Source organism: Orycteropus afer, unplaced genomic scaffold (genome assembly GCF_000298275.1).
Source record: "Orycteropus afer afer isolate SDZICR_OR568_19922 unplaced genomic scaffold, OryAfe1.0 scaffold00078, whole genome shotgun sequence".
Lineage (NCBI taxonomy): Eukaryota > Metazoa > Chordata > Mammalia > Tubulidentata > Orycteropodidae > Orycteropus > Orycteropus afer.
The window spans coordinates 631,323-646,846 of record NW_006921665.1 but is presented as its reverse complement, the minus strand read 5'-3'; the positions used below and the strand labels follow the sequence as shown (position 1 = coordinate 646,846).

At 39.8% G+C, this 15,524-nt stretch overlaps 1 protein-coding gene across 1 annotated transcript in view; it reads left to right on the top strand.

Moving 5' to 3' along the window:
- The window catches only part of SETD4 (SET domain containing 4), a 48,584-nt gene extending 34,949 nt beyond the window's left edge, over positions 1–13,635 (top strand). The window contains exons 7-10 of the mRNA XM_007941255.1: positions 4,599–4,680; positions 5,559–5,639; positions 12,217–12,340; positions 13,501–13,635. Coding sequence (XP_007939446.1) covers positions 4,599–4,680; positions 5,559–5,639; positions 12,217–12,340; positions 13,501–13,635 — 422 coding nt within the window. The remainder of the gene's footprint in view (positions 1–4,598; positions 4,681–5,558; positions 5,640–12,216; positions 12,341–13,500) is intronic.
- Positions 13,636–15,524: the final 1,889 nt, after the last annotated feature.

Sequence of the window (15,524 nt, the reverse complement as noted above, 5' to 3'; positions counted from 1 at the left end):
TCAGCTGATTTTTGACAAAGGGCTGAAATCCATTACATGGGGAAGAGATGGTCTCTTTAACAAATGGTGCTGGCAAAACTGGATATCCATTTGCAGAAAAATAAAAAAAAGATCCATACCTCACACCATACACAGAAGCTTAACTCCAGATGGATCAAAGACTTAAATATGAAACCTAAAACTCTAAAGTTCATCAAAGAAAAACTAGGGGCAAATTTAGGGGCCCTAATTTATGGCAAGGAGCTCTGGTGGCACGGTGCCTAAGGCATTTGTCTGCTAACCAGAAGGCCGGCAGTTGATACTTACCAGCCACTCCTCGGAAGGAAGATTGGGCACAATCTACTTTGATAGAGTTACTGTTTTGGAAACCCAAGGAGGGATTGCTATGAGTCAAACAGACTTGATGGCAGTGAGTTTGGTTTTTTGGGTTAATTTATGACATAAATAGACTGTCAAGCATAACCCAAAATGCACAAACAGCAGAAGATAAACTAGATGAGTAAGACCTTCTAAAAATTAAATTTTTATGTACTTCAAAAGACTTCTCCAAAAGAGTAAAAAGAGAACCTACAGACTGGGAAAAATATTCAGCACAACATATGTGACAAGGGACTTATCTTTAAAATGTACAGAAAACTGCAACACCTCAACAACAAGAAGACACACAATTCAATTTGAAATGGGCAAAAGACATGAATAGCCATTTCACCAAGGAGAATATTCAGGCAGCCAACAAACACAGAAAGAAATGTTCATGATCATTAACCATTGTTGTTGTTGTTATGTGCTGTCAAATCAGATCCAACTCATAGTGACCCCTCCTTGGGTTTCCAACATTAACCATTAGAGAGATGCAAATCAAAACAAGATAACATCCTGCCACAGACCTGATAGCAAAGTTCAACATGACAGAAAGTAAATGCTGGCAAGGATACGGAAAGGTTGGGACTCTCATATACTGTCGGTGGGGCTGTAAAATGACACAACCACTATGGAAAGCAGTATGGCAACTCCTGAAAAAGGAATTAGAAGTACCATTTGATGCACCAATCCCATTACTAGATATATATATTCTAAAGTGAGAGCCAGCACAAGAACAGATACATGCACACCCATGTTCATCACAGCACTATTTACAATAGCAAAAAGATGGAAACAACCTAGGTGCCTATCAACAGAAGAACCAAACTGTGATACTTAACATGATGGAATAGTATGCAGCACTAAAGAATGATATACAATATAAAAAACACCCCATAACGTGGATGAACTTTGAGGACATTATGCTGAGCGAAATAAATCAGTCACAGAAGGGCAAATACTGTTATCAGTTCATTATTGTAAAAAGTCAAGGAAACCTTTATATATGGAAGGAAACTTTCTTTGTTGGTTACCAGGAGTGGAAGAGGAGAGGAGGAAACACTGCATAAATAAATAAATAAATACTTTATTATTGAAAAGGAGCTCTGGTAGCATAGTACCTAAGACACTTGACTGCTAACCAGAAGACTGGCAGTTGAAACCCACCAGCCACTCCTCAGAAGGAAGTTTGGGCAATCTACTTCTGTAGTGATACCACCTCAGAAACCCAAGTAGGGGTCACTATGAGTCGGGTCCGACTCAACAGCACATAACAACAAGAACATAATTGGAAAAAAAAAAAAAAAAGAAATTAGATGATGTATTGCACTGGGCAAATCTTATGCAAAAGACCTTTTTAAAGTGCTTAAGAGCAAAGATGTCTCTTTGAAGACATCATTGAAAACCGGTATGCCTAACCCAAGCCATGGTATTTTCATTCACCTTGTATGCCTATGAAAGGTGGACAATGAATAAGGAAGAACAAAGAAGAGTTGATGCTTTTGATTTGTGGTATTGGTGAAGAATACTGAAAGTACCATGGACTGCCAAAAGGACTAACAAATCTGCCCTGGAAGAAGTACAGCTCCTTGGAATCGAGAATAGCCAGACTTCGTCTCACCTACTTTGGTCATGTTGTCAGAAGGAAACATTCCCTGAGGAGGATATCATGCTTGGTAAAATGGAGGGTGGACGAAAAAGGGGAAAGCCTTCAACGAGGTGGATTGACACAGTGACTGCAACAATGGGCTTAGGTATAGCAAGCGTTGTAATAGGACTGGGCAGTGTTTCGCTCTGTTGTACATAGGGCCGCCGTGAGGCAGAGTCGACTCAACAGCACCTAACAACAACAGCAAGGAACGCTGGACTAGGTACTATGTACTGCTAGAAGAATGAACAAATCTTGGAAGAACCATAGCTAGAATGCTTTTTGGAAGTGAAAATGGTCAGACTTTGTCTCGTACTTTGGTATCATGTTGTCAGAAGGGACTAGTTCCTGGAAGAGGATATCATGTTTGGTAAAGTAGTGAAAAGATCAGTGAAAAAGGGGAAGGCCCTCAATGAAATGATACAATGGCAGCAACAGTTGACTCAACTGTGGCAGTGATTGTGAGGATGGCACCAACCGGGCAGTGTTTTGTTCCGTTGTACATAGGGTTGCTATGAATTGGAACTGACTCGACAGGAACCCTGGAAGGAGCCCTAATGGTGCAGTAATTAAAGTCTTGGCTGCAAAACTAAAGATTGGTAGTTCAAACCCACGAGCCTCTCTGCAGGAGAAAAATGTGGCAGTCTGCTTTTGTAAAGATTGACAACCTTGGAAACCCTACAGGGCAGTTCTGCTGTGTCCAGTAGGGTCCCTATGAGTTGAAATCAGCTTGTGGGCAGTGGGTGTTTTTATTATTTTGTTTTGTTTTTTGGAGCAAATGGTTAAGTGCTCATAACTAAATGACAGGTTGATGGTTCAGATCCATCCAAAGGTGTCTTGGAAGAAAGGCTGGTGACCGACTTTTGAAAGGTCATAGCTATGGAAACCCTCTGGAGTGCGGTTCTACTCTGACATATGTGATGTCACCATGAGTCAGAGTCAACTTGACAGCAACTAGTGTTTTGTTTTGTTAAATCTATTACATAGTACTTGTTTTCAGAGTTTAAGAGCATGATGAACTATGGATTACATTTATATTTCTTACAGTTTATTAACTAGCCATCATCACTGGTGTTACTATTTTAAAGTTTTTAATTTAGCTATTAAATTTATGGTATGAAAATCCAAAATACATTGTTAAAAACACTATGTAGAAGACTGAATTTTCTCCTTTTCCTGAAAGCAACAGAAATAGTTTTATAGGCTAAGATTTTACTGGCCAGAAATTAAGGAGTCTGTAACTTGAAGCAGTTTTAATATAACTTCTACTGGAAAGAAAAGCTTGCTTGGTCAATATAATACTCCTCTCTTACACAGGCAGAATAATAATGTTATTTCTCAAAATAAAAAGTAGAGAAGCAAAAACTAGGCCTTATAGATTCTCTTAGAAAAGCAGTTTTGAGATTTAGCTTCACATTTTCAGAATCCTGATGGCTTTAATAGTGAAGGCTATGAAATACGCATTTGTAAAATAAATTGATTTGAGCAAAATTTACGTTTTAGTTACTTTTGCATTACAAGGAAACAACAACCTAGAATTATAAAAGGACAATTAAAAAATAGAAAATCCCTCATTACTCTGTTGTTAGCTGCTATCGAGTTGGCTCTGACTCATGGCTACGCCCTGTGCAATGGAACGAAACGTTGCCCAGTCCTGTGCCATCTTCATGCTTTTTGGTGTGCTCAAGTTCATTGTGCATTTTGAGTGCCTTTCAGCCTAGGGGGCTCATCTTCCAGCACTGTGTTGGACAGGAGGCTTTTGTGATCTGTAAGGTTTTCATTGGCTAATTTTCAGAAGGAGATTACCAGGCCTTTCTTTGTAGTTTGTCTTAGACTGGAAGTTCTGCTGAAACCTATCTACCATGGATGTCCCTTACTGGTATTTGAAACACCATGGCATAGCCTCTAGTATCATAGCAGCACAGAGGCCACTACATTATGACAAACTGACAGACAGACGGTGGCTCATTACTATCCTAAATAGCTTTCTATATTTTTCATATTCACTTCCAGTTTTTTATAATTACAGTCACTAATGTTCAGACACTTTGGAATTCTGGCTTTTTAAGAATTTTAATATTATTAACATTTCCCTAAGTGTTGCAACCAGGTACCGTGTTTGGCTGCTAACTTAAACATTGGCGGTTTGAGTTCAACCAGAGGTACCTTGTTGAACTTCCACCTCGGAAGAAAAGCTGGTGATTTACTTCTGAAATATCAGCCATTGAAGAGCATATGGAACACAGTTCTGCTACAACATACATGGCTCCAGAGCAACCCCAAAGCAACTGGTTTTATGCTTTTGATGGTTTTAATTTCCCTACAGCTGTGCTGATTTGGTTGATTGATTTGTATGAGCTGAGGTTGTGGATGCCTTGGAATTTTTATAGTTTTCCAGGAGCAAAATAATGATATTGTTGAATTGGACATAAAAAATAGACTTTTTTGAGTATGTAATTTGGTCAAACTCTGCTTACACGTGTCTTGGTTACCAGTGGGAAGGAAAATGAGTTGAGAAGAGAATTTCACACTGTTGTCTGAATTATACCCTAGATCTTAATCTGACTTTTTTTTTTTTTTTTTAATGTAGATATACTTGTTAAATTTCTCCCATCGACAGATAAGCATATGAACAAAAAGATTTCCATTTTAAAGGACCATGGCTTCACAGAGTAAGTACTTTTTTCTCTTAAATCTATACCTTCAGAAATGAGGGTTAGGGCTCTGCAGGCAACACCTCCTGACTCTGTCATTGACTGGTCAGTATTTGTTGAGCACTTACTATGTGCAGTAAAATGTACTTAATATTGCTGGGGTCACAAGAGTGTTAGGCACTTTTAAAAAATTTAGTTTTGGAAGTAAGATAGAAGTGTAATATGCTGAGTTATTATATACCAAAAAGGAACCTGGTGAGTACTATTGGTGGTCTAATGTGTATGTGTGTCTGATGTGGTCAGGAGGGATGGCATTGGGCTAATGCAGGATGAGGCTGGCCCTCAGAGATGGAACTACCCACTTGAAAGCAGAACAATGATTTAGGCATTTAAGGTGGATGGGCAGCTGGGTGATTCCACACCAACTGGAATAAACAGGGTTTTACCCTTTCTCTTTCACATATTCTCTGGACAATGTTAAGTTTTAAGTACTCCAGTAATAGTGTGAGGGAAGTATAACTGTGATAGCTGCCATTTGTTTGACCCCTGGATTAATCAGTCCATCATGCATCATTCATCTCACTGTGAGCTGTGGTGCACCCCTTTTGTTGTGGCCACTCCCACAAGTTTAGCCTCTTAACAAAATTAATTGGAGCATAGTTTAGTACTCTTTTTTTTTTTTTTTTTTTTCATAGCACAGGGGTTATTTTTCTATCATTGGACCCTATTATTAATGTTTATAGACTTATTTTTCTCCTTTTCTTTTTTATCAGTGTTGTAAGTTGTATATGTTTAGTGGCCCTTTTAAAATAATACATGACTTTTCAGCCATTTGTGACAGTGTCATGAAATACCTAAATAAAAGATTTATCTTTTTTTTTTTTATTTTATTTTAGAAATTTGACATTTGGATGGGATGGACCATCTTGGAGATTACTCACAGCTCTCAAGTTGTTATGTCTGGAAGTTGGAGAATTGTAAGTTCCACACATGTTGGTCATGAGCTGTGGTTGAAATCTGGACATAATTTGGGTATTTTTGGCTGATATTCAAGTGCCCAACTAGGGAAGAATAAAAAATGTCTATATTAGAGTTACTTATTCTCTGTGTCACTTACTCATATAGGGTGCTTTCATCTAAGTTTTAAACATTTTTCATCTGTCAGTTTATCGTACTGTGGTGGTTCACATGTTGCAGTGATGCTGAAAGCTATGCCACAGGTATTTCAAATACCAGCAGGGTCACCAATGATGGACAAGTTTCAGCAAAGCCTCCAGACTAAGACCAGAAAGAAGGACCCAGAAATGTACTTCTAAAAATATTGGCCAGTGGAAACTTATGAATACCAGCAGAACATTGTCTGCTATTGTGTGAGAAGGTGATCCCTTCAGGTTGGAAGGCACTCAGATAGGACTTCGGAGAGCTGCCTCCTCAAAGTAGAGTCAACCTTAATGACATGGATAGAGTAAAGCTTTTGGTTTCTTTATTTGCTGATATGACATGACTCAAAATGAGAAGAAATAGTTGCAGACATCCATTAATAATTGGAATGTGGAATGTATGAAGTATGAAACTAAAAGAAAATTGGAAGTTGTCACGAATGAAATGGAATGCATAAGAATTGATTTCCTAGGCAATAGTGAGCTGAAATGGACTGGTATTGGCCATTTTGAATCAGACAATCATATGGTCTACTATGCTGAGAATAAAGAGGAATGGTTTTGGATTCATTGATAAAAAGAACATTTCAGGATCTAACCTAAAGAACAACACAATCAGTGATAGGAAAATATCCACATGCCTACAAGGAAGACTGGTTAATACGACTATATTCAAATTTACACACCAACCACTAAGACCAAAGATGTAAAATTGAAGATTTTCACCAACTTTTGCAGTATGAAATTGATCAAACAAGACGTCAAGATGCATTGAAAATTACTGGTTATTGGAATGCAAAAGTTGGAAACAAAGAAAGTTTGAACATAGGGTCTTGGTGATAGAAATGATGCTGGAGATCTCATGATAGAATTTTGCTTATTCATTGAAATACCTTTTTTTTTTTTCAACAAAATAAACAGTGACTATATACATGTTGTTGTTGTTGTTATGTGCCGTCGAGTCGGCCCCGACTCATAGCGACCCCTCCTTGGGTTTCCGAGGCAGTATCACTACGGAAGTAGGATTGCCCAACCTTCCTTCCGAGGAGTGGCTGGTGGGTTTGAACCGCCAGCCTTCTGGTTAGCAGGCAAGTGTCTTAGCCGCTATGCTACCTCCTATATACATGGGCCGTACCATATTGAATGCACAAGAACCAAATCAGCTATGGCTATGGGAAGAGATGATGGAGAAGTTCAATCTCATTAGTCTGAACAAGGCCAGGGGCCGAGTGTGGAACAAACTATCAGTTGCTCATATGCAAGTTCAAGTTGAAGCTAACGAAAATTAAAACAAGTCCTTGAGAGCCAAAGTACAACCTTAACTATATATCACATGAATTTAGAGTAGAGTTTCATTCTGTTGTACATAGGGTCACTATGAGTCAGAGCCTACTCAAAGGCACCTAACAACAAGAACATGAAGAATAGATTTGACACATTGACTGCTAGTGATTGAAGACTAGATGAGATGTAGGAAGACATCAAGGACATCATACATGAAGAAAGAAAAGTCATTGAAAAGACAGGAAAGAAAGAAAATACCAAAATTGATGTCAGAGGAGACTATGAAACTTTCTCATGAATGTAGGGTAGCTAAAGCGAAAGGAAGAAATGATGAAATAAGTGAAAGAGCTGAACAGAAGATTTCTGTGGTAGCTGGAGAAGGACAGAAAGTATAATGAAATGTGCAAAGATGTGGAGTTAGAAAATCATAAAGGAAGAATAGCTTGACATTTCTCAAGCTGAAAAAATACCTGAAGAAAAAAGTTCAAACCTCTAATTGCAATATTGAAGGATTCTATGGCAAAATATTGAATGACACAAGAATTAACAAAAGAAGATGGAAGGAATACACAGAGTCACAGTACCATAGAGAGTTGGTTGACATTTAACCATTCCAGGATGTAGCATATGACCAAGAACTGATGGTATTGAAGGAAGAAGTACAAGCTGCATTGAAGGCGTTTATGACAAAGAGGACTTCGAGAAGTGACAGAATACCAATTGATATGTTTCAACAAATAGTTCCAATACTGGAAGTGCTCACTTGTTTATGGCAAGAAATTTGGAAGACAGCTACCTGGCTAGCTGACTGAAAGATCCATATTTGTGCCCATTGCAAAGAAAGGTGATCCAACAGAATGTGGAAATTGTCAAACAATATCATATGCAAGTAAAATGTTGGTGAAAATAATCAAATAATTTAAGGAATACAATTAGAGTGAATTTTTTTAAGGAAATACAATGACAGGGAACTACTAGACATTCAAGCCAGATTCAGAAGAGGATTTGGAATGAAGGATATCCTTGCTAAAGTCAGATGACTCTTGACTGAAAACAGAAAAATCAGAAAGATATTTAACTGTGGTTCATTGGCTATGCAGAGGCATTTGACTGTGTGATCATAACAAATCATGGAAAGCATTGTGAAGAGTGGGAATTCCAGAACACTTAATTATGTTCATGCAGAACCTGTATGTAGACCAAGAGGCAGTCTTTGAAACAGAACAAGGGGATAGTGTGTGGTAAAAAACCAGGAAAAGTGTGTGTCAGAGTTGTATCCTTTCACCATACTTATTCGGTCTGTATGTGTAGCCAGTAATCCAAAGCTGAACTATATAAAGAAGAACGTGGCATCAGGATTGAATGCAGATTCATTAACAACCTGAGATATGCAGATGATTCAACCTTGCTTGCTGAAAATGAAGAAGATTTGAACTATTTACTGATGAAGATCAAAGACTCCAGCCTTCCGTATGGATTATATGTCATCATAGAGAAAACAGAAATCCTCACAACTGGACCAATAACCCCTTCTGATAAATGGAGAAAAGATTGAAGTTGTCAGGGATTTCATTTTACTTGGATCCACAATCAAAACACATGGAAGCAGCAGTCAAGAAATCAAACAAGTGTTGCAGTGGACACATCTGCTGCAGAAGCCTTCTTTAAATTATTAAAAGCCAAGAGTGTTACTTTGAGGACTCAGATGTGCTTGACCCAACCCATGATATTTTAAATCATCTGAGGTGCATTAGAAAGCTGGGCATTGAGTAAGGAAGACTGAAAAAGAGTTGATGTGTTTAAAATATGCTGTTGATGAAGAATATTGAATATACTGTGCACAGTCAGAAGAATGAACAAATCTGTCTTGGAGGAAGTACAGCCAGAATGCTCTGTAAAAATGAGGATAGTAAGATTTTGTCTCATGTATTTTGGACATATTATTGGGGGCACAGTCCCTGGAGAAGAACATCTTATTTGGAAAACTAGTGGTTCAGTTAAAAAGGGGAAGACCCTCAGCAAGATGGATTGATACAGTGGCTGCCACAGTGAGCCCGAACGATTGTGAGGAAGACGCAGGACTGGGCAGTGCTTTGTTCTGTTGTATACGGGGTCGCTTTGAGTTGGAACTGACTTGACGTAACAATAATAAGGATTCTTACTTAGAATCATAGTCAAAGTACGTGGTTCTGTTTAATTTCTGTTCAGATATTATCCCCCGGTGACCTCTAGCTCATTGCTTAGGGCAGACATTGTGACTTTCGGAGGAAATTCTCATGCTAGAGTAGGTAGGTCTTTCCCAGGAGCAAACAGAACTCCTACCAGGAGCTCCATGTCGTTCTGCGGTGGGCAGGTCCAGATGCTCTGAAGATGAGGCCTGCATTTTCCATGGATGGTAGGGACAGGGGCCTTTGGTGTGTACATAGGTCCTGATCAGGCTCTTCCATGTTCGCATGAGGCTGTCTTAGTCTGTCAGTCACACCCTAGCTGGGCACCCTGCCAGCACATATGCTGTTCCCTGCCCCATGCCAGGAGCTCCTTCCCTTTTGTTCAACTTCCTTCTGGCTCTTGCTGGCGCTTAACAAAAGCTCAGGTGAGAGAAACCATCCAGGGAGGAAGATGATGGGGAAGTAACAAGTGGCTGGAAGGATTCAGTGAGATAATGCTTCAAAATAGCACTTAAAACGGTGCCTGAAGGTAGTTTCGGTGCACACTCAGTGACACCAGCTATAGTCATTGTCAGTGTTTATGACATCACTTCTTTTCTGTAGGGACCTGGGGAGTGAAAATTTCTCTGTGGTCCCAACACCATGAATGTTATTGTTAACCTTGGACTCAGCTCCAACTCATAGCAACCCTATGTACAATGGAAGAAAACACTGGCATGTCCTGCATCAACCTCACAGTCCAATATGTTTGAGCCCATTGTTGCAGCCACTGTGTCAATCCATCTCATTGAGGGTCTTCCCTTTTTTCACTGATGTTCTACTTTACCAAGCATGATACCCTACTCCAGGGAATGGTCCCTTCTGACAATATAACCAAAGTAGGTGAGATGAAGTATGATCATTCTCACTTCTACAGTGCATTTGGGCTACTTCTTCCAGGACAGATTTGTTCATTCTTCTGGTAACCAATACAACAATTCAAAGGCATCAACTCTTTCTCAGTCTTCCTTATTCATTGTTCATTTTTAACGTGCATATGTTGTTGTTATGTGTCGTCAAGGTGGACCCAACTCATAGCAACCCCTCCTTGGGTTTCCGAGGCAGTATCACTACAGAAGTAGATTGCCTAGCCTTCTTCTGAGGAGTGGCTGGTGGCTTTGAACTGCCAGCCTTCTGGTTAGCATTAACACACATATGAGGTGATTAAATATACCATGGCTTGGGTCAGGCACACCAGGAATAGTTATGTTTTATTCTCAGTAGATGGTATGTTTTGAACTTACAGACCCTGAATTCTGTAACTGATTATCCTTCCTTCTTTTTATTGCTTGTTAGACAACTCAGATGCACATTTGTGGCCCATCCAAATGTTCAGCATCTTAAGGCATGAACTTTGCCATTGGTGCACTTTGTCCTGGGTGCCTCACCTCTGTACGCCTCTCCTTTTTCCTTTGTCTTATCTTCTTCATTCATTCATCTTTTATTTTGTTATATCTTGTGTGTATCCTTGTATGTAAGCTTCTTTAAATCCTTTGTGGAACAAGATACAAGTCCTTTTGAGGCACCTCAACCTAAAATTTACCACTGGAGGGCATCTTTAGGGCTCTTTTTCCCTCTCAGTTTTTTCTTACTGGCCAGAGCGGTATGGCAGAACAAGCATGGGACTGGTCTCTGTCTGCTGTGTGCTTGAATGCCATGTCTGCCTCCTGCTGGCTTTGCCACTTAGAGGGAGTTCTTTAACTATCCTGATTCTCTGTTTCTGTACGATGTGGGGATTATAGTATTTTCTTTGCAAGCTAATTGTGAAGATTAAAGTAGATAATGGGTATAGGTAAAAGCACAGTGCCTGGCACAGAGTAATTTCCCTCTTTCTTTCCTGAGAACTCATCTATTGCTGGAGGTTCAGCCATCTCTTTAAAGCTGAAGACATCTGAGACTTTATTCCCTGGTATTTCTTATCAGCCATTCTGCATTTCTGACCGGCTTCTGTGTACTTCTACTCTTCTCATTGTTGCTGCAGTCGTTCTACCTTATGTCTTCTAGGCCAGATTACACTTCCATGTTCTCTGTATCCTGAGTTTTTCCTCCACCCTCTTCCTCCCTGCTTCATGCTTCCTTCTAGTGTGTAGATTCGGCCTTGGCTCCCTCCTCCCTACCCTAAACCACCTAAACTCTTCTGCCTGCAGTAAATCGGCTCTACCTTGCCCATTGTGGCTCAGCAGTTAAGCTCTCAGCTACTAACAGAAAGGTTGTGGTTTGAACCTGGCAATCTACTCCCATAAAGATTACAGCCAACAAAATCCTATGGGCAGTTCTCCTCTGTCATGTGGAGTTGCTATGAGTTGAAATAGACTCAGCAGCACTTAGCAGTAACAGCCCTGCTCATGAACTTCATTTTCCACAAATCTTTGTAGTGCAAAATTAGAATGACCTGCATGTACAGAAACACTTGACTAGGTTCATCCTTCCGTATGTAAAACATTATTTGCCAAACATGTTCTGTTCAGTTTGCCTTTTTTTGAGGGGAAGACTGTCTGTCACTTGAGAGAAGGAAGCTCTGTTGCCCTCACTCCTCAGTCTTTTGGCCTTTCTGCTGTGGTCTCGCCTGCCTGCGCTCTGTTGCTTTATGTCCATGGCTGGTAGATGTGACCCACTTACTTATGGTCCAGACACATGCATTTACCAGGATAATAAAATTCAGTCTCTGCCTGCAAAGAACTCCCGGTCCCCTTGCTTTTCACTCTCGGTGACTTTGGTCATTATCACCATTTCCACTTGTTTTTGTTTTATGTTGCCTGCTGCATGTGCCATGGAGGCTTTAGGGAATCTGTCTATGGAATGAGGTTTAAGGAGAAGAGTTTGTGTGCTGTGTTGAAGTATAAAAGCTTCCTTTATTTTTCGAGGGCCTCATGATACTCTCTTTTTAAACATTTTGATTCTAGTACATACTGGAAAAAGGTACTTCTTGGTGAAATAATTTCAGATACAAATGAGAAGAGAAGTTTGGACATAACCTGGAAAATATGTGATTATTTTATAGAGGAGTCCAATGCTATGCTTCAAAAGGTATGTTTCTAAAAATTTACATCCTTTCCTTAAAGAAGTGTTTTTAAGAAGTTACTCGTTTTATTCATGTTAGATAGGGATAATACACTTTATAAGAGCACTGTCTAGTGTCTTAAATAACTGAATGTTGATGCAGTATCTATTTTTGATTGTTGAAATTGTGTCTACACCTTTTTTTTCTCACTTTTTGGTGAAAACATACACAACAAGACATTCACCAACATAACAACTTTCCCATTTATAGCTCAGGGACATTGATGACATTTTTCACGTTGTGCTGCCATTATTGCTATCCTTATCCAAAATATTCTACCACCATTAGCATAAACTCAATGCCCCGTAAAGAAAAGCTTCTCCCACCTCCCTCCTTCCCCTGGTAACCACTAACACTCTTTGGTTTCTCTCTCTATATCTGTCTCTGTGTGTGTGTGTGTGTGTGTATTTTTTTTCCTTTTTTTTTTTTTTTAAGTCTATCTGGGAATTTAGCCTCCCCTCCCCTCCCATCCCTGGTAACCAACAAAGTTTCCTTCTATGTATAAACCTTTTCTTGACTTTTTACAATAATGGACTAATACAATATTTGTCCTTCTGTGATTGACTTATTTCACTCAGCATAATGTCCTCCTATTTCATCCATGTTCTGTGGTGTTTTGCAGATTCTATGTTATGCTTTAGGCTTGCATAGTATTCCATTGTCTACACCTTTTTTAATATGTAAAAATTAGTATATGACTTCACCAGCCCTCTGGATAGCAGTCAGATGCATTAGGCACTATGCCAGCAGGGTTCCCATTTGGTATTTTTGGTTTAGTATTCCATGGTAGTGTAGTGCCTAAGGCATTTGACTGCTAACCAGAAGGCTGGTAGTTCAAACTCACTAGCCACTCCTCAGAAGGAAGGTTGGGCAATCTACTTCCATAGTGATACCGCCTCACAAACCTGAGGAGGGGTCACTATGAGTCGGGTCTGACTCGACGGCACATAACAACAACACACCTTTTTTAATACTTAAAAATTATTATGTGATGTTTTGGTAATAGATTTTCAAGTATGACTTCCCATTTATATCTTTGTTTAGTAAATGTTTCAATTAAGAGAGATTAGTTGATTTTTATGAAAACATTACTGAGATTAAAAAATAATTTTGAAATAACTTTCAGGTTTCTCATATGAAGGATGAAGAAGTGGCTTTGATAAATCAACTAACTTTAGTAGAAACTTTGTGGACAGAAGAGCTAAAGATTCTGCAAGCATCTGCTGCCATTCTAAGTAATTTGCAAACAGCTTTTACCTAAGCTGGCCAAAGTACATATGATCCCCTCCTGTGGTGGGTGTGACTTCTTAAGTAATGTAAACATTTTAACTGGTGTAATGAATTACATTTATTTTCTATAGAATCATCTGCAGTTGAGGCATGATTTCTAGGCAACAGTTGTGTACTTAATCCTTTTCTTTTTCCTTTCCCCACAAATACTGAACTTCTACTAAGAGTCTTGGTGGGACAACGTGGTGGCTGCTTTTAGGACACTGCAGGGATATCTGTGGGGAAGAACTGGTTCTGGAAGCTGGGGCCATCTGTGAAGGTGAATATGGCATTCGGAAGTTTATTCAGTGTTCTACAAAATAAACCACGGTCCTGAAGGAAATACAAGGAAAGTACTCAAATGTAATGAGAGAGGGAGATCTGAGGGAGCCTGATTCAGCCCCTTGGCTCTGAGCACTGCTCTTTCACTGCCTTTCCTTCTTTTCTGACTCAGCAGCTGTAAAAGGGCAAGAGTTTGTGCTGCTCAGATACCATCAGTTCAGAGGCAGGTTAGCAGTGTGCCACCTCTTGTAGGGACTGTAGCCATCTACAGCCATCTTGTAGGAACTCCAGCCATCCTGGGTTCATTCTCAGCCATACTCTAAGCTATAGTAAAGAACTTTGAATTTTCCATCCTTAATTTCTATCCTGAAAATGAGACTATTGGGCTGAAGTGGGGTTCCTGCATGCTCTGCCCTTTTCCCTGCCCCGTAAAGGTCCTAGGTGATGCCTATATGCCTCTCAAACCCCACCACTCTGAGAATGGGGCATTAGGTTGAGGCAATCGAAGACACTTTCTATAATTTTATGAGTGAGAAATTAATATGTCATTACTTACAGGAGAATGTGGCACCTGCTTCAACAAGTCCACTTGAAGTTTTCCAGAACATAGTTGAAATCTCTTGTCAGCTGATGGCCCCCTTACTGTTCTCTTTGTGGTGGGTGTTCAGCTCTTTCATTCTACTGATTTTTTTTTTTTTTTTGGTCACTTTAACGGAGCTCTCAGAGGGAAAACCCAAACTCACTGCCGTTGAGATCTGACTCATAGCGACCCTTCTTTGGGTTTCCAAGGCGGTGTCTCTATAGAAGTAGATTGACCACCCTTCCTTCCAAGGGGTGGCTGGTAGGTTTGAATTGCCAGCCTTCTGGTTAGCAGTCAAATGCCTTAGGCACTATGCCACCAAAGCTCCCTCAGAAAGGAGAAGAGGTACATTTTTGCGCTCAGCCATTTTCAGCTGAATTTTTGAGTTTCTTGTTTTGTGAATAATTAAAGCATGTTAGGGTATAGACTTCCCTCTGAGTTTGGTTTTTATATAAATGATGCTATATTTTAAGGAGCCCTGGTGGCATAGTAGGGAGTTCTAGTGCAGCAGTGGTTAAGGCATTTGGCTGCTAAGGAAAAGGTTGGTGGATCAAACCCACCAGCTACTCCATGGCAGAAAGATGAAGCAGTCTGCTTCCGTAAACCCTATAGGCCATTTTTGCCTGTTTTGCAGGGTTGCTATGAGTTGGAGTGACTTAATGGCAGTGGGCTTGGTTTTTTACTATTTTGGTGGCATGGTGGTTAAGCACTTGGCTGCTAACCTTGGCAGTTCCATCCACCAGAAACTCTATTTCTACTATGTCCTTTAGGGTCACTCTCAGTTGGAATTGACTTGACAGCAATGGGTGCTCTATTTAGTACTTTGTAAATGTCAGCTCCTGATTTATACTTTCACAGCCTTCTCATTGCCTGTCAGTTAACATTCACAGCCACTCATTTTACACTTGGCTTTGCCAAGATCATAGATTGTCAGTGAAAGAGCCAGGATCAAACCTGAGCTTCATTTTAAACCTTTACTTGTGTTGATCTCAGAAGTAAATAAGCCTTTATTATAAATA